Genomic DNA, 26416 nt, shown 5'->3' with positions numbered 1-26416 from the left:
GAAGCAGACCAAAAAATCTCAACGTTCTATTTCTGTTCAAAAATGCTATGATTCCATGGATTTTAATATAAGGTTTTCATATACCAAAAAAAAAAAAAAAAATGAGGGCGGGGGAGTCAAGAAGTTTTTGTAAAGCAAACCAAAAATAATTATAGCTAACTATATTTTCGAATTTATGAATACAGTCACCTTTAGAGGCTATTTTATTAAATTCTCTCCACCTTAAAGGTGAGTTAACTGAAGCACGTAAGGATTAAGTACCTTTTGTCTAACTGCCGGGTCAAACATACAAGTGATTTTGTATGCAATATAAACCTGGCCTTTTAGCCTTGTCTCTGATTTAACCTCCTAAAGACTGCCATACTCTTAATTTTTCTAACTTCAGGTCGAAATTCCTACGGATTTCATATGTATTCCTACGTCCCTGAGGGAGCGTCAGCAAGGAGCAAACTTAAAAGGACACTGAAGGGTAGAAAAGACCTGACAATACCAGCAGAGTTACCCTCCTTTTTTTTTTCTTTTTATGTTCGTCTCATTACTGAAAAGAATTTAACAGGGATACCTCTTTTCAGGGAAAGAAACAAAAGCTGATTCTGATCAAGCAAGAAGCAAAACTTGTAATTTATGACTCGGGAGTGGCAGGGCAGAACAAGGTCCGTTCAAGTCAGCTGTATCAAAAATAGACAGAAAGTGATACCACAGAGAGCTTTCCAAATTACGCCACACCTAAAATTCGCTTAAAAAACCCAAAACCCACAGAACCCTGACATTTTATTCCACAAGAGAATATCCTGCCGCTGATGAATACAAGAATATTTAACACAAACCCTTACGCTTGTTACTAGAAGTTGAAACGTAAATTCCTTTTTCTAATTCATAATTCACCAGCCGTGGTGTAATCTAGACAATAATAGAAGCGAATACCGAACAAGCAGGCAAACAAAATAACGCTGTGGCTGGAAAACGAGCGAAAAGCGATAAAGGGAAGCTCCCCCTCTCCCGCGAGTCCCCCAAGACAAAGCCGGCTCCCAGCCCGCACTGCGACCGGGACTACACATCCCAGCATGCAAGGCGACACGGTCTCCCAGTCGAACTACGGTTCCCGACACGCTTTCCTGACAGCGGGCCGACCTCTCTGGCGTCCGGGGGGTCTCGGGTCTCTGCAGGAGTGGGGTGTGTCTCCGCCCGCCCAGCTTCTCCTTCGAGTCTAAGGGTCAGATACCATCGCCCACTAGTAAATAACGAAGATTACGATTTTTCGAGTCATTCTTCGTTGCCCGTTTTATTAAGACAGCAAAGAGCCTCAGGCTAGGGCGGGCGGGGCGTAGGCGGGTCAGCTTGGCCAGTTTGAGCCAATAGCGTCGGAAGGGCTGTCCTGTTGCCATGGCAACGGCGGCCGTCCCCAGAGGGACCAGCCACCCATTGGGTGGAATCTTTCGAGAAGGCTCGAGAAGAAGGAAGCGGAAGTGGCACGTGGAGGGGCCGGTGGAGGCGCCGGTGAGTAAATGCCGCAGATTCTGGAAAGTTCCGATCAGTACGATACATAAGGCTGAGACGCTGGGATCTTCTCTTTCGGGTCGGTAGTTAAGCGGCACGCTGGTGAGCGAGCCGGTGAATATCCAGGCAGGCAGCCCGAACTGTGGAACGACTTGCGGAGACCGAGCGCAGCTTTCTCCCGTGGTTACTCCTCTGTGAGCCACCACTGTCCCCGGGAATCCGGCGGTGCCAGACCGGCAGATCGTCCGTGTGTCCGTCCGCGTGACAGGACCGGACCCCGCGGGAGCCGCGCGCAGCCGGGGCAGGAAGCGGCGGCCGGAGGACACAGACCAACCCGAGGCGGACCGACAGCCGGCCATGTCGGTGGTGGGGCTGGACGTGGGCTCGCAGAGCTGCTACATCGCGGTGGCCCGGGCCGGGGGCATCGAGACCATCGCCAACGAGTTCAGCGACCGGTGCACCCCGTAAGTGGGAGCTTGCGGGGGCGCTGGGGGGAGGTTCTGGGGCGAGGGCAGCAAGCCGGCGGGGGCTGCGGATCCCGGGGACCCCACGTTTGCGGCTGGCCGCGGAGCGCCGGGGCGAAGGAAGGGCGATGTGGGGAGCGGTGCGCCCTCCGTGGGGTCGGGATGCCGGCGGCCTAGCCGCCGGGTAGGGGAGGGGGCTTGCGGCCGCGAATCGGATAGAAGGGTCTCCGGGATTCGAGGGGCCAAGAGAAGCCCGGGAGTCGAGTCCCCCGGGGTCGTCCCTTCTGGCGGGCTCCCTCCTGGGGGCCGGTCTGCGGGCAAGCCCGAGACTTCGCTCCTTTTTCTTGGCAAGAAGCTTCAGCCAGCTCCTTGCGCGGCCGCCCCCGTTTCCCCACCCGGCTTCTCTGAGCTGGCCGAGCCGCCCCCAGCTCGTCCCCCTCCCTCCGAGCATGTCTTTGCGCACCGCAGAGCTGGGGCTGCCGAGCTTTTTCTTCCGCATTGTGAATCTCGAAATGAGCTGGAAGCTTCCAGAGCTCGTCTGCTGCTTCTTGTGCAGGGAGCGGGCGGATTGTAGTTAGCGACCACAGAATCACTCCTTTGATGATGAATCTACCTTTTCTTGCTCACTCTTGGATCATTTGTGAAAGATGTAAACGTCCTTTTTTCTCGTTTTATGAAAGCCGTTAAAGAGGAATCCTAAATCGTGTTCCAATTTCTTTAATTTTGAACGGCTTAAATAAGGAGAGAAAAGAAAAATTGCACACTTTGGTGCTAGAACTCCTCTAGAGGATGGATGTTGTCACTGAATTAAATGGTATATTCTACAGCAGCATGGGGTGGGCAAAGGGTAACATTTTAATAAGCAACTTTTTTGGAGGGGAGTGTTAATTTCTGAATATGTTGTATGCAAACATGCCTGCATGTACATTGATAAAAACAACTGCTTACTTCTCAGGGAAAATGGTGTAGGTATTTTAGTGCCTTAATCCCAAGATAAAAATCATAGAATGAAACATCGAGCCCAAAGGTGAAATGACTGGGCTTATATCACTATTTGAGTGCAGATGAACATTTATGAAAGTGAAGGGAAGTGAGAAGATAACCAGACATTGACAGTATCAGTAGCGTTAGGAAGACTGCTATTCACAGAGCATGTCGTGCATCAACCTCTTTATAAAGCTACAGTGTTTTAGTTCAGCTGTGTGAAGGGCTCTGATCGGAGTATAGTAAGAAACAAGATAGTATCTCAGGATTTCATGCTTAGGTGCAGTTTACATCTTTGTTCTCTTTGGTCCAGTAAAAGGAAGAAGAGTTGTTCAAGGGAGAGTAGAGAAAAATTACGTATGTGGCTATAGTGACCACTGTGAAACTAAAGCTGACAGGTGTGTCTCAAAAATGTAAACCAAGGGCAGTACTGCAGTTTCCCTTAATGTTTTTTATATAATAGATGTTTGACTCAACTGCATTGGCTACTATTAATTTCTGTTTAGTATAATTAGTTTGATTCTCTTCTTGGAAAATGAGTAAATTCGTTCCGCAACTGTATGTTTACTCTGAGCTCGGAGTGCTGTTCTGTTTTTGGAAGGTATTTTTAAGCTCTAGCCTTTGCTCCAGCAGTTCTCTGGCTGTTAAGATGCTACTTAGCACCTGCTCAGATAATCTAGGTCTAAGATGTCTCTGTTATAGCAAGTTTAAATTTGATTCAGCTTGATATTTAATGCCTTCAGTGTATTCCCATTTTGCTCATACCACACCATTATTCCTACCTGCCCTGTAATCTGAAACCTAATTCACTTTCATCCTTCTGACAAGACTTTATTGCTCTGTGCTACCATTCCATTTCCATTGCTCAGAAGGCTGTTTAACAGTTACAAGTCACTTCATCTCTTCAGAGCTGACTTAAAATGTAACTGATTATTCAGTCCTTTTGCTCAGCATTTATACTTGGTTCTGTCGTGGTACTTGCTCAGCATCATTTTTGCTTGGCTTCCTCAAGTAGAGTCTTCTGTATAGGACCCTCTTTTGTGCGTTTAAACTCCGGAAGCATAGCTTAGGCCCACTTGTTTCCGTTTATCTAAAAACCTTTGATCATAAAGAGTCAGATGATATATCAGGACAGCAATAGCTATGATAGTGACGCTTAGATTTGTATGGAGTTGGTAACTGCGAAGTGGTTACACCATATTTTGTTAATCGTGGCTAGGACCGAGTTAATAATACTCTAACTATTCAAAGCATTTTCACAGTTAATGTCCACTTGCTGATAATTGGGGCCTGGAGAATTATGCTGGTGCTTGCAGTACTGGAAAGTGTCCTCTGAGCCTTGAGCAGACGGGAGTGGGGGCCAGGGTGGGGTGCAGCTGCCACCTAGATTGGATTCTCAGAGTTAAGCAGCTGACGAAAGCTTTGGAGTCCAAAGTTGTGCTGTGCTGTGCCCCCTTCCCCTAGAATGGGTAGGATATTTTTTTCCTTTTTGGGGGTAGGAAATTTATGTTAGAATTTTCCTCTTGTCAGTTAAAAACCTCCACATTTATGCTTTTAACATTTGTAAAACATGGTTTTTTAAAATTTCTTCTAGATCAGTCATATCATTTGGATCAAAAAACAGAACAATTGGAGTTGCAGCCAAAAATCAGGTATGTTCTTTAAGAGGATTCTGATCATTTTTTAAGAGAGAAGTTTTAAAAGTAAAATCTCAGAGACAAACAAAAATACGAAATACCTAAGCCTATCTATTTTTGAGTTTTAGAATTGTAACGCAGATACTCCTTATGAGCCCTTAGATACTTTTTTTTTCTTTTCTCTTCCTTTTGTTTTATTGAATAAGACCTTTAACTTTCTAATTTTCCAACCTTAATTTTTAATAACTTTCCTACCTTCTAATGTATCTAATTTTTAAAACTTAAAAACGAGACACATGAAGTTCTTTCATGTGAAGTTTCTCATGATACTCATTTAAGAGTTAAAAGCTTCCTTTCATGGAAGGAACTTCTAAGAAGCTCTGTTTAAAAGTGTTTTCAGGTTACTTAATAATTAAGGTAGTACGAGGAGAACTTGTTGTCTAGGCCTGTGCTGGCCTGTAGAGTCGCTGTTACATGTGGCCCTTGAGCACTTGAAATGTGCCTGATCTGAATTAACATGTGAAGTATAAAATACATGTGATTTTGCAGGCTTAAAATGAAATAAACAATCTCATCAACTGTTTACATCAAGTGCATGTTGAAATGACAATATTTTAGATGAATTAGGCTAAATAAGTTATTGGAATTAATTTTACATATTAATGGGACTTGAAAATTTACCTATGTGGCTCCCTTTAGGACTCACATTGTAATTTGAACTTTGGGGATCGGGGAGAAAAATAAATAAATATGAAATATGAAAATCCCTTTTGTGAGAGGCTCTTAAGAAAGGGACTGAAAGCAGACCTGTTACAATATGTAAACGTATCAAAGTAACATACACTGTATGCCTTCAGCTTACACAGTGTTACATGTTGATTTATTTAGTTTAAAAAAAAGTTGAAAAAATTCTCTTAATACAGAAAATGGTATTGCTAAAAAAAGAAAACTAAACCTTGGAGTACTATATTATGGCTAGTTGGAAGAGAGGAACAAAAGAGCAAAAAAACAAAGCAGGGAAGAGAAATGGCCGTGCCCACTCAAAGTAACCTGCTCAAAGGGGAGAGACACTAGTGAAGTAACAACCTCCCCAAATGTGGCCGTTGAGAAGACTGATGTCCCGGACCTGAGATCCCACTGCATTTTTGTGGTTATGTGAGGAAAATCTGTTGAGGCTTAGATCTAGCCTGTAGATTACTAGACATATGTCATCTCGGTTTTATAATCGCAAGGAATTTTAGTACTTAAACGTTGTTTGAAATATTCCATATTATTTGAAAACTAGTGTTGCCAAGCTATATTTTTCTTTTTAAAAGAAGTAGATCAGAGAAAGAAGTACACAGTAAACGGTTTTGGTATTTTCAAACTAATAACTTTAGAAGTCTTTGTTTTTCATCTTTTAATTATTTTTGTGTTTTAAATAAGGTTCCCACTGCTGACATCTTTGAGTGAAATATGCTATGAAGTGGGACTTGTATATCCAGAGCCTAATCATCAAAAATATGTACGTGCAGTTGAAAGCATTACCTCATATAGAAACTTTTTGAATTATCTTTGCGTTTTCTGCTTTTTGGTATAGATAATTAACATTCCATGCTATTGATAGGAAAAGTAGCAATCAATATATTTTGTGGCACAAAGTACTTATCCTGGCCACTTAGCGACTCAACAAATAGATTACTGTAACAATTAACTCCTTTTTTAAAAAAATGTGACCAGACTATAGTGCTTCTAAATATCCTTTTTCATTTATTCATTAGGTATAAAACAACTGTAGTGGGAGAAAAGGAATGAAATAAAGTGATACATACAGTTCTTGGGGTTTGTTCAGAGCTCCAGGGATAGTTTCACTATCTGAGTTTTTATCTTGCAGACTTTGAAGCCTGTGTGTATCCCTCTCACTGCCTCCCTCCTGGCATTTCTATAGGAAAAGGAGAAAGAATAAAGTCCATTCATTGATGGAGAAAGTCAGAGCTCTGGGGAAGGTTACTTATATCCCTCTGATTTGAGTTGTACAAGTGACTTTCTTTTTAATTGCTGTAAGTACTAATAGGTGTTGAAATTAGAAAAAAATTTAAATCTCAGTGTTTGTTTGTTTTTTTTTTTGCAGCAAATCACTCATGCAAACAATACAGTGTCTAATTTCAAGAGGTTTCATGGCCGAGCATTCAATGACCCCTTCATTCAAAAGGAGAAGGAAAACTTAAGTTATGATCTGGTTCCAATGAAAAATGGTGGAGTTGGAATAAAGGTAATATAATCGAGCAATCTTAGATTCCTTACTAGGAAACTGTTTAATTCATCTACAGAGAAAAGTACTTAATTCTTAATAAATATGTAACTCAGTTTCCTTATTTGGACAAGATGGTCTTTTATTTTTTATCTAGTCTCTCTTAAACTATAGGTTTATGTTTAAATCATCCTTGAAAATTATTCAAATGGTATATACTGCTGTAACTTAATTTGTGTTTCTCATAACGTCTTGACAATTATAAAATTTAGAATTCATGGTGTTTAAAGAAATCTAAATTGTGTTGTCATATCAAACAAAAGTCTGTTCCAGTACAGCTCATTTGCAGTTGTTTGGAGAGCTACAGTGTAATACAACCAGAAATCTTTTTTTAAACTACAGAGGCATTCCTGTCTTATGATCTACACAAAATAATATTTATCCCAGTGATTCATCTCTTCAGTTAGAGTGGAAATTTACTATCTTCTATAATACTTTGACTAGTACTTTGGATAGGGGAAAAATCTGCCCCAGCTTTTTTTTCTCTTCATCTCTGGGGAAGAATCTTTCTTTTTTTCTTTGCTTTGCTTTCCTTTCCCTTTTTCTCTTCCTTTTACCTTTCCTTTCCTTCTTCTTTTCTAAACAGTTATAACAGTAAAGGTTTTCTGGAAGAGAATGTGTAATCATGTTTGTAAGTTAATATTATTAGCATGTAACTTTTAGCACTACAGTATTTAAAGCATTTTCTTTCCTCAATACAGGTAATGTACATGGATGAGGAACATCTGTTTAGTGTGGAACAGATAACAGCCATGCTGTTGACTAAGTTAAAGGAAACTGCTGAAAACAACCTCAAGAAGCCAGTAACAGATTGTGTTATTTCAGTAAGTAGAGTTCGGCAAGGCAACGTGTTTTATTTTAATTTGCCTTTTTCATGTTACTTTTTAGTATTGAATGTGTGAAAGCTGTCCTACTACTAGAGATCAGAATTCTGCTGCACTCTATACCATAGTGTTCAGCAGCATTGCATAGTAGGTTTGGGTGGTGATTTTAGCCAGAAGTTGCAAAGGTTTTTGAGTGGTGTTACATGTCAATATCTCCTGTCAGGCTTTTTGAAAATACAGACTGATTGGTCGAATTGGAGGATATTCTAAAGTTAGTTGATGTATTGAGAGGCAATTGTATACTTACACGAGAGCTTTTCAGAATTTTATCCACACGTGAGAACCAGAGAGTTGGTTCTTGGTGATAAGTAGTTTTAAAATGTAACCTACCAGTAGTGACAAAACCTAGGTTTTTTTTTAGCATTGGCAAGCCCACTACTTTCAATGGACAGTTGATAATTAGGTTATTAAAGAGTATTTGTAATGGACAGAAGTCATTTTTTTTTTTTTTACATTAAGATTTATTAACACTCCCTCGTTTATGTAAGGGATTAGGAAATATGATGTTAATTGATTTATAGGTAAAGATTTGATCTGGGGGAAAGTGTATACATTAAAATAAGATTAGGTGTTCATTATTGAGGTTAGAGAAACAAGGAAAAAGAGAGGCCTTCCTTCTTCTTTTGAAGACTTAGTTCTCTGTTTTTCTCTTCTAAGTAGTTAAAGTTAATTAAGAGAGCTACTCTGATCTCGCCCACTATCTCTTTTCTACCTAGCCCACGTCTCAGAACAGCTGTTACGGTGAGCTGGCGATTGCAACCAGGCTAGACTGACTGTATAGGGCAGGGGGTCACCTCCCCTGCCCCAAGGATCCTTTCCATACATTTTATACCTCAGCACCTCTCCCACAGGAAAGTCTAGTAGTACAGATTTAGTGTGTATCTGTTTCTGCACTGTGGTCCTTTAGACAGCCACAAGCCATTGTAACTAGCTAGATATTTTTTTGTCCTTATGTACCAATTTTCACCCTCCACAACGTTATTATTCTCTGTGGCAAATTTGTGCTATGGGGAAAAGTCATCTTTTATTTGGCAGGGTGGCCTGTCCAGACCTGTCAGAAGCCTTTATGGCAGTGCATCCTGGGATATGCAAGAAGAGAGGCAGAAAGGCTGAAATTTCTCTTGCAAAACAGAAGGTGTTCTACTAAAGGAATGTCTGGGTATTGCTTGGAGAAATGCTATTAATCTCTGGTAAAGTTAAAGAATTAAGTTATAAGTCAGTGGTCCTTCCTTCCTCTCCCACCCCCTCTTTAAATAACCTAATATGGAAAACTGAAAGTGTTCTGATTTGAAAGGTGAGCAGAGACCCACCTTCGCTCTTGTCACTCTTTCTGAAGCATTTATAGGTAACTTGGGGAGAAAATGCGAAAGCCACTGTACCAAGTTTTCTCTTAGGTATTTTCCAGTTAAGTGATTATATGAATGTATTGTTAGATGCTCTTCTGGAAGAATGTGCTAGTTAAAGTGCTGCCCTAGAAGGCAATGAGAAGAATTCATCTAGCTAGAACACAACACCGTAAGAAACTTTATCCCTTGAGCTGATTTTGTTCTTCTTCCTCTTAGAAAAATCAACAGACTTTGACAAAAAAGTTTCATTTTTGTAACCTGAACAGGTTTACTGAATTAGAAGGTACCCCAACGATTAATGCTTAAAACCAACGAACAGCAAACTAAAGGGCAGAGGCTAGAATTAGCTGTATTATCTTTAAGTTCCTGTAGTCTTTATAGTTTAATTACGTTTAATGTTGACATAGCAGAATAATTTCCAAAAGAAATTTAAGACTTGTTTGGAAATAGTATTTCATCCTCTTAAATTTAAAGCTTTTTGTTAGATTTAAGTAACTGTTAATATGTCTTACGAATACTCCTGGTTAGTTTTTATTTCAGGTTAAAATTTGGTTATAATAAATTTGATACTTATAATTTTAGGGCAATCTTTTCAAAAGTAGTTGCTGTTTCTGAAAGTTAAAGAACTTATTCTTTTTCTGTTTTGTGACTTGACTAGGCACTTATTTAGCTGGACTATTGTGAATTGATTACAGATGGTTGTGAGGGATTTGTATGTTTTATTTTGTGTGTTCTAGGTAAGTTAGATTCTTTCCCTTCTTGTTTGCAGGTCCCTTCTTTCTTCACAGATGCTGAGAGGCGATCTGTCTTAGATGCTGCACAAATTGTTGGCTTAAACTGCTTGAGACTCATGAATGACATGACAGCTGGTAAGAAGAAAACTGTTTTTGTGTAGCAGTTAATATACTTTCGAAACTAAAGTTAAGACACACCAGGTCCTGTTATCAAACACTTTCATGTAGGTGTAGAAACACAGCCTATTAAAAAACGTGTTAGATTTGAAAGCAAAAATTCTAGCCTTTCAGATGCTTGTTTTAATGAGAAGTTGGCACTTTTTCAAATATATGAATCTGTTTTCATTAGGAAATTCTTGTATATAAATTTTTTAATCCTTTAAATTAGTTGTATTGGATTTAGTTTTTTATTTCCTTACATTGTTTTTATAGTTAAGAAACAACTTTTCCCAAAACCTCATGATTTTGGCTTTTACAACTACCTTGACTATTGATTTAGCTTAAATTTTTTTTTCCCTCATATGCTTTCCGATTGTATGTGGTTAGGAGTTGATCATTCATCTTATATCAGATATTAATTTAAGCTGTATGATTTGCCAGGCACCTTGGTAGGAATGGATATAGTGGGGAGCAAAGCACTCACTTATCTCCTCTTAGACCTTGTATCAGCTTCTTGTGATTACAGATGGACTCAAAGTCAGTTACAATGTAGTGTATTCAGGCAAAGCAAATAAGGCTTTGTTTAGTATGTTTTTAATAGATGTTTTAAGAACTCTTAAAGTATTGATAAAGGTGTGTTCTTAAGTATACGTATTTAGAAATACAGTGGTTTCAAAATTCAGAAAAAGCTAACACAGACTACTTAAGATAGATCATTTATTTGCCTTGAATCTAATTGGTAGGACCTGCAGTTGCTGTAGTTATATATTAAATTCTTAATTTTTTTGGATAAGCAGTCTCCTAGCAGGTTGTGGTTAAAATGTAAGTATTGTGTAATGAGTCTGATATTGTTTGTGTGTGGTTACACGTGGTTTACATGCCATTGTTTTTGCATTACGTATGTCCTCTCTGTCACATCTCTCCATATATTTAAAAGTGATAGAACATTGTTCTGAAATCAGAAAGGGACAAAGTATGAAGTCAGATATAAAAGAAATATGTTCACTTTTAATTAATGGAAGTACAGTCAGGTTTCCTGCATGTGTGATTACATTGGTAACAATGAAATTCCTAAGAAAATGTGAACCAAAGAATCGAAACATACTAATTTTTTTTTAGTTGCTTTGAATTATGGAATTTATAAGCAGGATCTCCCAGGCCTGGATGAGAAACCTCGAGTAGTGGTTTTTGTTGATATGGGACATTCAGCTTTTCAAGTGTCTGCCTGTGCCTTTAACAAGGGAAAATTGAAGGTAAAGTCATAAATCAGAACTAAGTGACCCAAATATTACATGTGTGACAGTTGTCATTACTTTAGGCTCTTCGAGGTAATGAACAGTTTGGGGTAAAGATATTAACCAAGAGTTGTTCCTAAGGTTGATCCTCCATAAAGATGATGTAATCGTTTCAGCTTCTTGCTCAGGAAAGAAAAGCTTTTTAAGGTTATCTTCCATGTAATCATTAAAATTAAAGACATCTTAGAGACTTAACATTTCGTTTGGATTTTGTAGTTACGCGTCTCCTTACTGACTTGGATTTCATGTTGTAGTTTAAATAGAAATTTTGAGCCTAGGAGTCTTTGGTTGTTTGAATAGCAATATTTAAGACTCTAGTTGCAAATATGATTGAAATAACCAGATTATTTGTTGTTTTAACTAAATTAGGTACTGGGAACAGCTTTTGATCCTTTCTTAGGAGGAAAAAACTTTGATGCAAAGTTAGTGGAACATTTTTGTGCAGAATTTAAAACTAAGTACAAGTTGGACGCAAAATCCAAAATTCGAGCACTCCTTCGTCTGTATCAGGAGTGTGAAAAATTGAAAAAGCTGATGAGCTCTAACAGCACGGACCTACCACTGAATATCGAGTGCTTTATGAATGACAAAGATGTTTCGGGAAAGATGAACAGGTGTGTCTTGAATTCTGACAGATTAAAGAAAACTTCTTGCTGCAACTGTAGTCCACGTGTCAGTTCTAGCTGTGGTGTTGTGAGTCCTGGCCCACATTTCAGGATTGTACCGTACCTGCTGGAAAGACTGTCGACGTCATTAGAACTAGGGTTGCTTCTGCAAAGAGGGTTTTAGGAAGATCTGTGTTCAGTGCCCTCGTAGTGAAGTCTTTTGGGTCATTTTCACTTTTTAGTATTTCTGGGCCAGTAATTCAATAATGGTTTCACAGAATATTTTGCAGAAATATTTTGAAGAGAATGGAAATATTCAAAGTAATGAAAACGAGATCATCTAAAACATTAAGGAATAAAATGGAAATCTTAATATAAAAGTGATTTCTTCTAGTAATACCTGTCGAATTGATTTTCTCCTCATGCCCTTTCTGCATCTGTTTTGTATATTTTTTGAAAAAGAAAAGTTACAAATTACAGTATGGTTGAACTTGGCCCATGTGGAATTCAGGGTGTCTGAGGGGGAAAAAAAATGTTGGGTTGATAAGACTTATTTTTTAAAAAATAGGACAGGATATTGGCCTTAAGATAAGTTTTCTAAAGATTTCTAAAGTTTTCCTCTTAATTGCCAAGGGCACAGTTTGAAGAACTCTGTGCTGAGCTCCTGCAAAAGATAGAAGTTCCCCTTTATTCATTGCTGGAACAAACTCAGCTCAAAGTAGAAGATGTGAGTGCTGTGGAGGTAGTTGGAGGCACTACACGAATCCCAGCCGTGAAAGAAAAAATTGCCAAATTCTTTGGAAAAGATACGAGCACGACGCTCAACGCAGATGAAGCAGTGGCCAGAGGGTGTGCACTACAGGTATTGCCTTCTCAGCCCTTCTCCGTCTGAGGGCTCATTCCTTGAACCATTTCTGCTTTACTTCATCGAGGTGGGGTCACAGAGAAAGCAGAGCCCAGTGCCCAGTTAGACACCACAAGGGGGTTACTTACATTTCCACAAATCGTGAGGCCGTGGGGACACAGGATCTGCTACAAGTATTGGAAGGTTTAGGAAGTTTAAGATTCAAAGAACTACTGAGCTAGTGTTTCTCAAGCTGGGGATTAGGGACAGGCATGATTCTGAGGGGATCATAGAAAACACGGCTGTAGAGCACAGAGTAGCCGTGTGGTGGTGCCGGTTGTTACAGAGCACCAAGGAGGGCAGGGGAACGGCAGTCTGGTGCAGTGAGGAATTGATTTGGGGAAAGTTTGCAGGGTTAAGAGTATTAGCTAACAGGTGGTTTGATGAAATAGCTGTTCCCCTCCAAACTGATTGTAGCTTATCAAATAAGGAGGCAGCTCAGAGGCATGAAGTTTGGCAAAGTAAAAGCACAAAATCTAGAAGTTACTGATACAAAAAAATTAGTATTGGTTTATACGTAGGATATTATAGTCAAATCTGAGTAGTTTTAACTAAAGTTTTAAGTTAATTTGTTTAAATTTGATCTAGTTAGCACAGTTTTTTTTTTAATACAAAGCAGTAGATTCTTTACAGAAAAGTATTTAGACTGACTACTGTGTAAAACTTTTAAAAAAGAACGTGTAGATGCTGACTATTGCCTGTAATCCATTGCATCATCAAGATTCCTCATGTTTTGTGGGGTTTTTGTCTTTGCTTCCTCCTTGACAGTGGCGTGCGCCTCCTTCACTGACTCTTAATCACCTAGGACTTCGGAAGCTTATAGTTTCTGTAGAAGTAGAGCTTCTTTTGGCTTCTCTTCTGAAGAATCCTGTGCTATTGACAGAGTCAGAGATTTACTGACTTTTAGTTTAGTCATCTGTTCAGTCATTTTTATGTGACAAGTCTAAATCCACCGGTTGGTCTGTTGGGTGTTGTCTACCCTAAATTTGAATTGACCATCGCTTCCTTCATTCCTAAAATTACTTGAAAATAGACACATTTTGGTTTTACCCTTTTTCAGTCTTAGACATTTGAAAGGCAATGCGGACAGAGCTGTTTGGATGTATATACACATTCAAAAGTGATACAGCTTGTAATTAAAATTGCTGTCAGCAGGGCATTTCTGGAAAGACCGCTGCTTTTTCCTCAGCCCCTGTGAAACTTACTAATTAACAGTTGCTAGCCTAAGATTCATTGTACTGTTTAACTTTATATCTAGTGATTGCCATAGTATTTAGATGATAAATCACTTATGCTTAAGACACGTACACTGTAAGCAATTTCGAATTTGAATTTAAACCTACCCGTTCTATTTGAATTGATTTTTTTTCTTTTTTAATATTTATTTATTTGATTGCGCTGGGTGTTAGTTGCAGCAGGCGGGCTCCTTAGTTGTGCCTTGCCAGCTCCTTAGTTGTGGCAGGCGGGCTTGAATTGATTTTTATATTAAAAGCTGAGTGAAATTTTTCATGTGCTCATGATAATTTTTTTCTTTTTCTTTTTTTTTTTTGAAGTGTGCAATCCTTTCCCCAGCATTTAAAGTTCGAGAATTTTCCGTCACTGATGCAGTTCCTTTTCCAATATCTCTGGTCTGGAGTCACGATTCAGAAGATGCTGAAGGGTATGTAGGAGAAAATTACTTTATTTTCATATAAAGAAAAATTAGCAAATCAATTTCATGGTAGAGTGTTTGATTAACTGGGATCTTTCAACAACAGACTTACCAAAGTATTTCTCTCATTCTGAGTTACAAATGGTGAGATGGGATTGATACAGCTCTTAGAATGTGTTTATTCTGTTTGCATAGCACAGTGGGCTTGAACACTTGAGCTGAATGCCTTTGTTTCCTCTTAGCGTCCATGAAGTGTTCAGTAGAAACCATGCTGCTCCTTTCTCCAAAGTGCTCACCTTCTTGAGAAGTGGGCCTTTTGAGCTGGAAGCTTTCTACTCTGATCCTCAAGGAGTTCCATATCCAGAAGCAAAAATAGGTAAGCAATTCATTGTAATTACTCTTTTGAAGACTTGACTTAGTCAGTGTGCAAACTTAAACATTTTTTCTGTTCTTAGCAATGTTGAGTGGGACGATGCCATGTGAAGACATTTTCATTTTGGAATAATGGTGATGGGGAAAATCTCTTTGTTTTGTTGGTGAATAAACTGGCCTATAGAGATGCAATGACTTGCTGGTGCTCTGCTGGTGCTTCCAAGTGTATATATATATAAGAGCACTTGAGTATTTTTCCTTTTCTGATACAGTCTATACTTTATCACCTACTTTTTTTTTTTTTTTTAAAGAAGATATTGGGGGTAGGAGTTTATTAATTAATTTATTTATTTTTGACTGTGTTGGGTCTTCGTTTCTGTGCGAGGGCTTTCTCTAGTTGTGGCAAGCGGGGGCCACTCTTCTTCGCAGTGCGCGGGCCTCTCACTATGGCGGCCTCTCCCGCTGCGGAGCACAGGCTCCAGACGCGCAGGCTCAGTAGTTGTGGCCCACGGGCCTAGTTGCTCCGCGGCATGTGGGATCCTCCCAGACCAGGGCTCGAACCCGTGTCCCCTGCATCAGCAGGCAGGTTCTCAACCACTGCGCCACCAGGGAAGCCTTATCACCTACTTTTAATATTAACCTTTTCTCTGGGTGAAATGTTACTTGCAGAATATTGCTTAAAACCTGGCTTGGAAACCATTGAAGCTACTTCTCAAATGTACCTTTGTACTGTAATCTTTTTTTAAAAAAAAAAAATACATCTTTATTGCTACATTTTTCCTGGGGAGGTTTGACACTAGCCATCTATTTTGACCCATAGTTAACTCTGAAAATGTGGGAGAGCTACAGGCATCTTCTTCAATGGGCGTGTCTCTTTCCCAGGCTACTGGTAAAATTTGCCGATATTGCTAGATTGCTTCAGGGCTCACCTTTGCCCCACACCATTTCATAATGAAATTGTTTGAAGGAGTCTAACCTGGCCAGTTGTGTTTTCTTTCTTAGTACTTAAAACTAAAAGTGTTCTGACACAGGGGAGTTTTTATTTTTTAAAACAGCTTTTATGAATTTATTTATAGATAATTTAAGAAAATCATTGAATATAGACTAAAATTTTGACAGGCTGCATTCTAGTCCCCATTGTGCAGAGGATAAAATCTAAGCTCTTTAGCATGGCATCACAGTTTTCATTTTATCGCCAAAACCGAGAAGCTTGCACAGACTTAGAGAGCCGTCTTACCTCTCTCTCCTGTGAGCCTTCTTGGATGCCCTTTAGTAAATGCTGTTTCTTTAACTGGATCTTTTGGTAATTATTTCCTGAACCTCATGATTTGATAATTAATGAAGGTCTATTCCAGTATATTTCACCGACCTACTGAATAAATCTAACTTTCTGTGTGTTTGTGTAGACAGCACTTAATTACAAGGCTATTAAATCCCATATAGTGCTCTGCACATAACAGGTTCAAACTACTTAATTTTGTTTACTGGTTTCTGTAGTAACAGTACTACTATTGGTGGAGGTGATAACTAACACTTAGCCCTTGGTTCCATAGTTATAAGTGCTTCAGTGTAAAACACTTGTCAACTCAGACCACAAAAGCACAGATAAAGTAACTTACAGCAGGTCACACGGCCAGGATTCAAGCCCAGAGAGTCTGGGTCAGTCAGCACTCTGAACTCCTACTCAGGAATGCTCTGGAACTGCTCTATAACGCATGATAATTTCAGGCTTTGATACAAGTTTTAGCTCACCTCTCCTATTTGAAACATAGGAAAATGTTTGGATCATTCAGTCAGAAAAACAGTATTCCCGGGAAAGGCCCTACAGAATCAGAATGCAGGAAGCACTCGATATCATCTGCCTCACGCTTGGGATTTCCACGTCGAGGTTGTGCTCACCTGGAGAAATAGGGTAGGAGGCAGCGGGGGCAGCTTGTCATCAGCCTTCACACAGTGTCTGTGTCGGAGTGTCCAACAGAAAGTCACAAGAGTGCCCTTGCCTTTGAAGGTTTTATGACATATTAAAACTAATCCCAAGTGTGATAAGTTAGACTGTGTACTTCTGAGTCTATTTTAAGAGGTTATGTTTATAGTATACATTAAAGGGCTTAAATGTAACTCGGTAGAGAAAACGGGGAGATTTTGGAATAGCAATATATAGCCTTTGCTTGATAGAGTTAGATTCAGTTCTGAAATTGTCAATTTCTTTTTGGTCTAGGCCGCTTCGTAGTTCAGAATGTTTCGGCACAGAAGGATGGAGAAAAATCTAGAGTGAAAGTCAAAGTGCGAGTCAATACGCACGGCATTTTCACCATATCTACAGCGTCTATGGTGGAGAAAATCCCAGCTGAGGAGAACGAAGTGTCTTCTGTCGAAGCAGACATGGAGTGTCAGAATCAGAGGCCATCAGAAAACCCAGACGCCGAGGTAAGTTTGTGGGTAAGCCTTTGAGTTTGAGTATATAGTTGACTTAATTCTAAGCCCTAAGAGATGGGTAGGGAAGGGTTAAAATATATTTTTCTTAATTGTGGCTAAAATTTTGGTTGATTGGACAGTAATACACAGCGTGGAGTTCGTGAACTGTGACTAAATTCTGTATAGCTTTATTTGAACTGGCATGTGATAATTTAGAGTGGGTAAAGGTTCTTTGAATTGTTCGTTTAAAGACACAGGCCATTTGAGAAATCAAATGCCGACTGATGATTAAGAAAAAAAAGACTAAATACAAGAGCTACTTAGTGAAATACATAGCAAATATTAATGCTGTGGTTTTTGGGGTTTTTTGGTTTTATTTTTTGATCGTATGGCAAAATTTGGCTTTGGCGTTTTAGAACCTACGTGCTTTTATTTACACGGTTTGCTGTGTTAGGGAGGGAGGAGGCGAAGTGTCCGCCTGGAGTACAGACGTTACCATCCACGATGTTAATGTAGATAGACTGCGGCAGCACGAGTGCTGGTTTTACATGGTCTGCAGAAGAATTCTAGGAAACTCAAATAGATGAGCTGTTATAGTTCATTTCTGGGTAATAATCAGAAATAGTTTAAATGAAGAGGTGTAGGCAGTTACAGTGTTTCAGTTCAGATGTGAAGAAGGTATTATAACTATGATCGTTCCTAGAACATTTAAGGAACATTAGCATTTGAGCCTTCGTTTTGTTCTCATCAAGAAGAACTTCAGTGTAATGAATTAAATGACCAGGGCCACATACTTTCTCATTAGGCTACAGACACCATTATTCTAATGCCTGTTGTCTCCAGTCTCTTAGTACCTTTTGGATATACATACACCAGGAGTGCCTTGCTTCTGGATATCTCAGTGTCTGCCTTAGGATCTTGAAACCCTGAAAGAAAAATACGAGAGACTTCCAGGTGGGCAGCAAGGAGTTAAATTCGAATGTTCCAGGCTTCTCCCAAAGGCGGGAAAAGACCATAGCAAGCACCGGTTTACTGGGGATTGAGGTGTCTATCAACATGTAGTATTTGTTCTTTATGCTGGGAGTTTTTGAGGTGTAAATAGTTGGATCACGAAAAGAAAGTGGGGACAGAGAGGGTCTTGCGTCTCTCTAAACTGAGGTGATGAACCCCCAGATAACTGATCGTCGGCTGTTTTATGTAATTGTTCAGTTCACTGAAATGGAGATGTGTCGAGATGTGTGACGGCCGCTGTGAAATTAGGTTTTTGGGAGCTTGTTTCTGGGAGAGAGGCCTAGAGGAAATCTGCTTCCTATGCTTTTGAGAGTTAATATCTGTACAAGGCTAGATGGAAGCTTCTTGAACGAGAGTTCTTGATTGTCATCACATCAATCAAAACGCTTACTACTTGTTTAACTACATTAACTGTTATCATTCAAAGAATTTCTTACAGGTTTACAGTATCTAAGAGGTTTTCAAGTACTTTGTGTTTGTATGCTTTTATCAGCATCTTTCCCCCCCACCACCTATTAAGATTTCAGAAATTGAGTGTACTGTGTTTGGTGCCCGATAACCTTTTAAATTTATACAAGTACACCTGCTTTCTACATCCTTTGTGCCTGGGCTTTCATTTCAGAAAAATATCCAGCAAGACAACAATGAAGCTGGAACACAGCCCCAGGTACAAACTGGTGGTCGTCAAACCTCACAGTCTCCCCCTTCACCTGAACTTCCCTCAGAAGAAAACAAAACCCCAGATGCTGACAAAGTGAGTGACTCTTCCAGTTCATTCCGTTAGACAGTGTTGCAACATGTGATCATTAATGATATCATTCAATCCGCAGTTTCAAGAGCAAGCACCAGGTTATCGTATTCCATGTAGGGTTTTTTTCCTGATAATTTTCTATATTTTCCAACTAAAACCAGTTAGAGGTACTCCACCTCAGCTGAGGGAATTGAGTATCCTGCTTTTTAGACCTGAAAGCTTCCCTTCAATAACTGCCGCTCCAAGCAACAGGAGGCGAATGCATACCTTTTGTTGTCTTCTCTAGTGCTAGAGTATCTGCAGTTGCGAGCACCAGAAACAGATACGTCCTGGTGCTGTGTGATTAGTTTCCATTTGATTCATCCAATGATAAAGACGCGGGCTATAGTAGTCTAGTAAATTTTTTTTCTCCTCTCAAATTACCTGTCAAATTTATATAAATTAATTATGATGATCTGGTAATAAGTTTCCATTGTTATCCCAGATCGGCACTTTTTGCAGAACTTTGTTCTTTGTGCAGGTGGGATGTAAATCATTAACTTTCATTAGTAGTTTGGTTTTCTCTCATTCTGAGGACAGAATTCTTTACCCTCACATGAATTACAGAATTGTCCCTTGGGGTCCAAATGCACGTTGCACTTGGTAAAAGGTTCTGGTTTTTAATCTCCCATGCCCTGATTGATCCCTTGGGGGCCCTGATATGAGCTGCAGGTCCTGATTCTGATTTCTGGAAACCTTCGTTTTCTCCTGTTAAAGAGGTATGTGATGATGGTGTAGCAGCATTGCTTTCTTTGCAGTGATTGGCTCCTTAATTTCAGCATCCCTCCCCTTCACCACTTAGCGTTGAGCATTAACTGACTTAGGCCAGTGGTCTTAGTACCTGTCTAGAGCACGACACTGGGTAGCATCTTACGTTCTTAGTTGTCAGTGGGACCACTAGTGTCAAACCCTTTGGAACATTACCACAGACCCCCTTGGAGGATTCCTCGTCTGTGCCACGTCGAATGCCGTTTTGTGATACGTTGGTTTTGTCAGTAGTTGGTTTAATTTTGTTCGGCTAGATAGTCTTATCCTGACTTAACCTGCATATATGTGACTGTCATCCATTTGATTCCCAAATATCTGTTGCACTCCTGTGTTTTGCCAGGTGTAGGTGTCATTTTTCTTTCTGTGTTTTATGCCCCCAGAGCATGCACAAAATATCGGGGGGTTCTCGTGCACTAGAGGGAAGAAGAAGACATGGACATTGCAGGCTGACTGACCAGATCATTGCTAGGGATGCAGCTCACAGCACTTCACAGACATGTGATCTCTAAGGAACGCTGAAACAGAAGTCTGGGGAACATGCGGTCTCGTCCCATCTCTGTCTTTATAATTTTAGCCAAGCCATTGAACCTCTTTCAAGTCCCAGTTTCTTATATAAAGAGCCTAGAATTTTAACATCCTTCATAACTCCCCGAAATTCCCCAGTGTCGGTGCTTGTTGTGCCTCGTGGGCTTGTCCCTGTTTTACCATCTCAGCCAATCAGGGTACACGTTACATAACCCTTGGTTATCTTCTAATCTGTCCTACAGCTGAGTTTCCTAAATTGCGTTCTTTGTCATTTGTGCTTATAGGAACCTGCAGAAATGAAAATACTATGAAAGGCTTGGAAAATTCAAGGCCGTAGGAGATACTTCTTTAGCCCTGTATTTACATATTTTGGAAAAACTGACAATAAACTTAGCATTTGCTACATCATTCCATTTGCTTCCATTTTAAGACTTTAAAATCTTTTGACCTTGCAGAGTTGCTAATGAGAAGTGGTATGACTCAAAGCCAGATAGTAGAAATAAGGAGATGTATATATATAGACATATACGTGTGCATACGTAATTTCCAAATTCAGGAAATTTTAAAAGGCACTCATCAGTGTAGTGATAATTGTAATTAAAGCACATTTAATGCTGGGATATAGGGCCTTAAATATATATATTACAGGAATAGAGTTGATCCTAACATGCTTAGTAGTTGGTCAAAATCCATCTGGTGTTAACATTAGATTGTAGGCTATAATTTAAAGATGTGGTAATTTAATAATAATATGTTTGCCTTTTTGGAGTCGCAAACATTGCTTAAAGGGATTAGAAAGCAAGGACTGATGAAGAAAAGCTTTAGCAGGAGAGTTTAAATTTAAATTTAATAGGAAATGAAAAATATCCTGGTGAATTCTTTTAGGGAAGTGTGGCATGTTTAAGTGTAACTGCAGCCCTGATTTAAAATGCATGGGTGGAAAATTAGATGATCTCTTATACATTCTTCCAATTTTATGATTTTAGGAATTTTAATTTTTCCTGAGTCCTCAGTAAGTATGATAGGGAGATTTTTGTTATTCAAGGACTGTTTAAGAATTTCTCCTTTTTTTTTTTTTTTTTTACCCCTCTTCCCAAGGCTAATGAAAAGAAAGTTGACCAGCCTCCAGAAGCTAAAAAACCCAAAATAAAGGTAGTGAATGTTGAGCTGCCAGTTGAAGCCAACTTGGTCTGGCAGTTAGGGAAGGACCTTCTTAACATGTACATAGAAACAGAGGTAAGTGCTTCATTTACGTATTTTTATTTTGGAATGTGTTTAGTTTGGCCCTTTTACGCATATTTCTAGTAGATAAATGGCTATAATTCTTTCTCATAAGTCTATACAATTTTTAGGGATAGGATGAAGCCAAAACTAATGGTTTTTTCAGTTAAATTGTTTTTAGCAAGTTTTGTTTATATTTTTGTAACCTTATTAAAGAAATCTATACCATAGATCATTCTGCTTGGTATAAAATTGATTGCCCAAGTTTTTATGAAGAAATCGGGTGCTAATATCTTCTAGCCCAGAGAGCGATACAATTGGTATCTCAGGCCACACTGAATATTTCTGTTAAAATACATTATGCTTCTTTGTAGTCTACATATATGAAATAATTGAGGTTCATTTTTCTTTTACTGATATGGGAACATTGTATTTAGAAATTTAATAATTCTATTCCGTTTATATTTGGTAAATAAATAGACTCTAAGTACATGTATTTATCCTTGATTTTAAAATGTGGTGGCAGAATTGTGTGGCTGTTATACATTGGTCAGTATTAATCCCAGTAGGAGACAACCAAGTAACTACATAAAAGAAAACAAAATTGTATAAAAGCAATAGATTGGTTTTTTCCTTAGTATTAAATCTGAAATGTGAAAGCTATGTAATTTATTATAAAATGTTTAAAAAAAAACTCATTCTGTGTATTTAGAAAATGAAGAACTTTGTAGGAATTGTTGGAAGAATTTTATAAGGTATAAATTAGAACTGTTAAGACTGATTTTTTTTTTTTTGGATATAATCCTTGATTTTGTTAACTCCAGAGTCTAAATAGTTAAAATATAGTTACAGGTAGCAGAAGACTAGAATTAACCTCTTCTGTTTTCCTGACAGGGTAAGATGATAATGCAGGATAAATTGGAGAAAGAGAGAAATGATGCTAAAAACGCAGTGGAGGAATATGTGTACGAGTTCAGGGACAAGCTGTGTGGACCATATGAAAAATTTATATGTGAGCAGGTATGTTTAGGGCTCTGTTTTTATTCAGATAATCTCATTATGAAGTGTTTAATATCAAATTTGACGTTTAAACCTCTACTAGATTATGTAACTTGAGCTCTTTGAAAACAAAACAGCTTGAAATAGAAGTTGTATAAACAGAGTCATGGAGGGAGAGGCTCACTAGTGATGTGCCATTTTATTCTAGTTTATCCACTGAGTTGAGTTTTTACCATCAAAGAAAGAACCGCTCGGCACTTTTATTCATAGTCTGTGACATCACAGTTACTGTGGCCTAGAAACATAAATAAGAGAAAATCCTTGCTTTCAAAGGCCTCAGACTTTTTTTTATGACTCTGGTGCCTTGGTTGCTCTCTGTCATTGCTTTATCCCATAAGACTTGTTCATCCAGTCATTCCAGAGTTTATCAGGCACCACTATTCCCCTTAGGCTTTTGTCAGCTCCCAGGAGCAGTATGGCTCTAAGCAGATCCCTGAAGCTCATTTGTGAAAGACGGGCCTTGGAGAAAAACTGGCCAGTTAGAAATCTCGAGTGGCTTTGGAGTTAATTCTGGACTTAGGAGAATGTAAACTGGGAGTCTGTTTAGTCCTACGATCCTGAGGCTACTTTGTACTGTATTTCTTTCTCAGCTCTGAAGCTGGATTTCTTATGGTTGGGATTCTGAGGTAGAGATGACCCAAACCAGCTAGACCTCCTAAAGCCAGAGTATAACTGCATACTTTATGTGAGTTTGTTAGGAATGGCTTTCGTGTGTGTTCAGTGATTGAATTGTCAACTTGTTTAGTTTTCCTTTCAGTATTTGGTAGTTGTGGAAGTGAGTAGAAAGTTACTAATTGAGACCTAATTGTTTTGGAGAGTAGGAAGATGATTCTTTTTTTTTTTTTTTTTACTTTTCGGCTGCACTGCGAGGCACGTGGGATCTTAGTTCCCCGACCAGGGATGGAACCCACGCCCCCTGCAGTGGGGGCGCGGAGTCCTAACCACTGGACCACCAGGAAAGTCCTTATGATTCTATAACCGCATTTCAGTGTACAAATTGTCCAAAATCGGACTACTGAAATACAGTGTTATAAGTCAATGAGAGCATTTTACCACAAATTTTCAAATATCCCTGTGTAAAAGAGAGAATGGCCTAAGAATAACTGTCAGTCCCTCTTGTAAAATATTGTATGGCGCTAATAATGCAGTGTTTAACGCTCCCGGATACTTTTCAGTGAAGAGAATCCAGCTAATCAGTGCCTTCCTAGAAATGAAATGAGCTACTTGATGTGTGACACTTCTGAGGACGACCATTTTGACTATTTTAAAGTAAGATTGCCACTAATACTGATTCTTGTGTTCCGTATGTAGGATCATCAAAATTTTCTGAGGCTGCTCACAGAGACTGAGAACTGGCTCTATGAAGAAGGAGAGGACCAGGCTAAGCAGACGTATGTCGACAAGTTGGAGGAATTAATGGTAGGCCCTTCTCTCCCCCTAGAAAGCAGTACTTGGGTTTCAGATTACAGACTTCTAAAATACAATTATGACAAATACTAATTTATTACATTCGGGTTTAGAAAATTGGCACTCCAATTAAAGTCCGGTTTCAAGAAGCTGAAGAACGGCCCAAAATATTTGAAGAACTAGGACAGAGGCTGCAGCACTACGCCAAGATAGCAGCTGACTTCAGGAGCAACGTAAGTCTCTGTAAAGCGCGAGGACGCCACCCTCGATTTATAAGCTCGCGTTTAAGCTGAGGAACCTTCATTGTGAACAAACGTTCGTTCCTAAGTGAGAAATTGGGTTTTGGTGTGTGAGACCAGAGGTACACGTGAACTTCATGGAAAATTGGGTCAAGTTAGATGTTACTGTTAAATACACTTAATTCTACAGAATGACCAAGTTTTTCCGTTTAGGATGAGAAATATAACCATATTGATGAGTCTGAAATGAAAAAGGTGGAGAAGTCTGTTAATGAAGTGATGGAGTGGATGAATAACATCATGAACGCTCAGGCCAAAAAGAGTCTCGATCAGGATCCCGTCGTGCGTGCTCAGGAAATTAGAGCAAAAATAAAGGTGCGTGGCATTGTCTGGTGTGTACTGCTGGGTTTTCTTAGGGCTTCTGGTTGCAATCCTTTGAACCTTGAACGTAGCCGTTTTTGCTTAAATCTTTTTACCTCATCCCAGGACCAGATTTCTGAGTTTGTTATTGACATTACAAAATGTGGAATACCTTGTAAGTTTCTGTTAAACTTCTATTTCTTCATTTGTTCATTTAGTTCAACAAATACATTTGTTGAGCCCCTACCATGTGCCAGTTACTGTTCTAGGAGTTTAACTGTCAGTGTACAAAGAATGGAAGTCACCTGCCGGTGTGAGGAGGACTTGACAATAAACAAGCGTGGAAGGATATCAGATTGTGTTAAGTGCCGAGGGGAAAACAGTCAAAAGGGATTAGGAAACTCGGGGCGGTGGAGAGGGACCCAGGTCAGTATTCATCAGGGCAGGCCTTGCTGAGCGCATGAGGCTTGAAGGAAGTTGGGAAGAAAACCAAGGAACTGCTTTCTGCCTGGAAGAATATTCAAACACAGTGAAGGTTAACATGAGCCTTTGAGGTCATGGGCTATAAGCTTGAATTCCAGCTCTTTGCTCACTACTTTTTCTGTTCCTGAGGTTAAGTTACTTAACCTCTCCTCCGTAGGTGGGGATGATAATTCCTACCTTTTAATAACTGCTGTGAGATTAAATGGGTTAATAATATGTGAGTAGTTAGTAAGTCCCTGACATACCATAGAAGAATATTCACATCTCTTTTGATCAGGCTTCAAGCTATAGTTTTGGGCAAATGTGTTGAGCAAATGGAGTTATTTGAGAGTTGGTAGAAAAATACTGGTTCGGGTATGTAGGAAAGTAATTGAAAATGAACTGGAGTTAGTCTGATTATTAGTTTTGTTTGCCTTTCTTAGGAGTTGAATAACACGTGTGAACCTGTTGTAACACAACCCAAACCAAAAATTGAATCACCCAAACTGGAAAGAACTCCAAACGGCCCGAGTACTGATAAAAAGGAAGAGGACTTAGAAGGCAAAAACAATTTCAGTGCTGAACCTCCACATCAGAATGGAGAATGTTACCCTAACGAGAAGAGTTCCATCAATATGGACTTGGACTAGGTGACATTAAACTGACTTAGTGCTTCAATTAATAAAATATTTTTGCCATGGTATGTGATTCTACATGACATACTGAGACTATTTATATTTTCTTTTTTAAGGATGTTTAGAAATTTTGTGTATTATATGGAAAAAGAAAAAGCTTAAGTCTGTAGTCTTTATGATCCTAAAAGGGAAAATTGCCTTGGTAACTTCAGATTCCTGTGGAATTGTGAATTCATACTAAGCTTCTGTGCAGTATTACCATTTGCATCACTGAGGATGAAACTGACTTTTGTCTTTGGAGAAAATAAAGTGTATTCAAGAGGGCTGTGGTTAAACTCTTCAAGCATTGCTCCGCCAAGGTAGTTTTCTTGCATTTTGCTCTCCGTTTCAGCATGCGTGTGGGTGTGGGTGTTTATAAACAAGACTAAGTCTGACTTCATAAGGGCTTTCTAAAATTAATTCTGTCCAATAGAATATCACTTTTTGCTTTGATATTATTAAAAATCCAGTGACTAAAAGCAAAAGCTAGTGAAATGTGTTAGCAGCATGCAGAACAAAACCTTTACAATTTCTCTCTCCTTACCCAGTGCAGTGTCATGTGAAGGTGTAACGTGGAGGAAACGTTGATTCTGTTTGTAACTGATATTGTGAAGCCTCTTAAGAGCTTTAAAATAAAGTTCATCTTATGGTGTCATTTCTAAA

General features: G+C 39.2%; 2 protein-coding genes across 3 annotated transcripts in view; one reads left to right on the top strand and one right to left on the bottom strand.

Annotated features, from left to right (window-relative positions):
• Nucleotides 1-2329, bottom strand: part of LOC132593851 (uncharacterized) — a 9986-nt gene extending 7657 nt beyond the window's left edge. The window contains exon 1 of the mRNA XM_070044079.1: nucleotides 1132-2329. Within this exon, the coding sequence (XP_069900180.1) occupies nucleotides 1215-1856 (642 nt within the window). The 5' untranslated portion in view covers nucleotides 1857-2329 and the 3' untranslated portion in view covers nucleotides 1132-1214. The remainder of the gene's footprint in view (nucleotides 1-1131) is intronic.
• HSPH1 (heat shock protein family H (Hsp110) member 1) lies at nucleotides 1564-26416 on the top strand. Of its 2 annotated transcripts, XM_030882562.2 has the most exons (18): nucleotides 1564-1961; nucleotides 4540-4597; nucleotides 6693-6833; nucleotides 7574-7696; nucleotides 9872-9971; nucleotides 11115-11248; nucleotides 11660-11904; nucleotides 12529-12757; nucleotides 14353-14459; nucleotides 14693-14826; nucleotides 17041-17249; nucleotides 18871-19002; nucleotides 21430-21567; nucleotides 22447-22572; nucleotides 23923-24030; nucleotides 24132-24251; nucleotides 24471-24632; nucleotides 25523-26416. In XM_030882562.2, exons 1-18 carry the CDS (start codon nucleotides 1855-1857, stop codon nucleotides 25727-25729), a joined length of 2580 nt encoding a protein of 859 aa, XP_030738422.1. In that variant the 5' UTR covers nucleotides 1564-1854; the 3' UTR covers nucleotides 25730-26416. The 2 variants fall into 2 exon arrangements, with proteins under 2 accessions (XP_030738422.1, XP_060144020.1); XM_060288037.2 differs by lacking the exons at nucleotides 1564-1961; nucleotides 4540-4597 and adding an exon at nucleotides 6458-6567.

Source organism: Globicephala melas, chromosome 18, assembly GCF_963455315.2.
Source record: "Globicephala melas chromosome 18, mGloMel1.2, whole genome shotgun sequence".
In the NCBI taxonomy this organism is placed as follows: domain Eukaryota; kingdom Metazoa; phylum Chordata; class Mammalia; order Artiodactyla; family Delphinidae; genus Globicephala; species Globicephala melas.
Note: the sequence above shows the minus strand (reverse complement) of the source record. Positions and strands in the feature narration are given on the sequence as shown.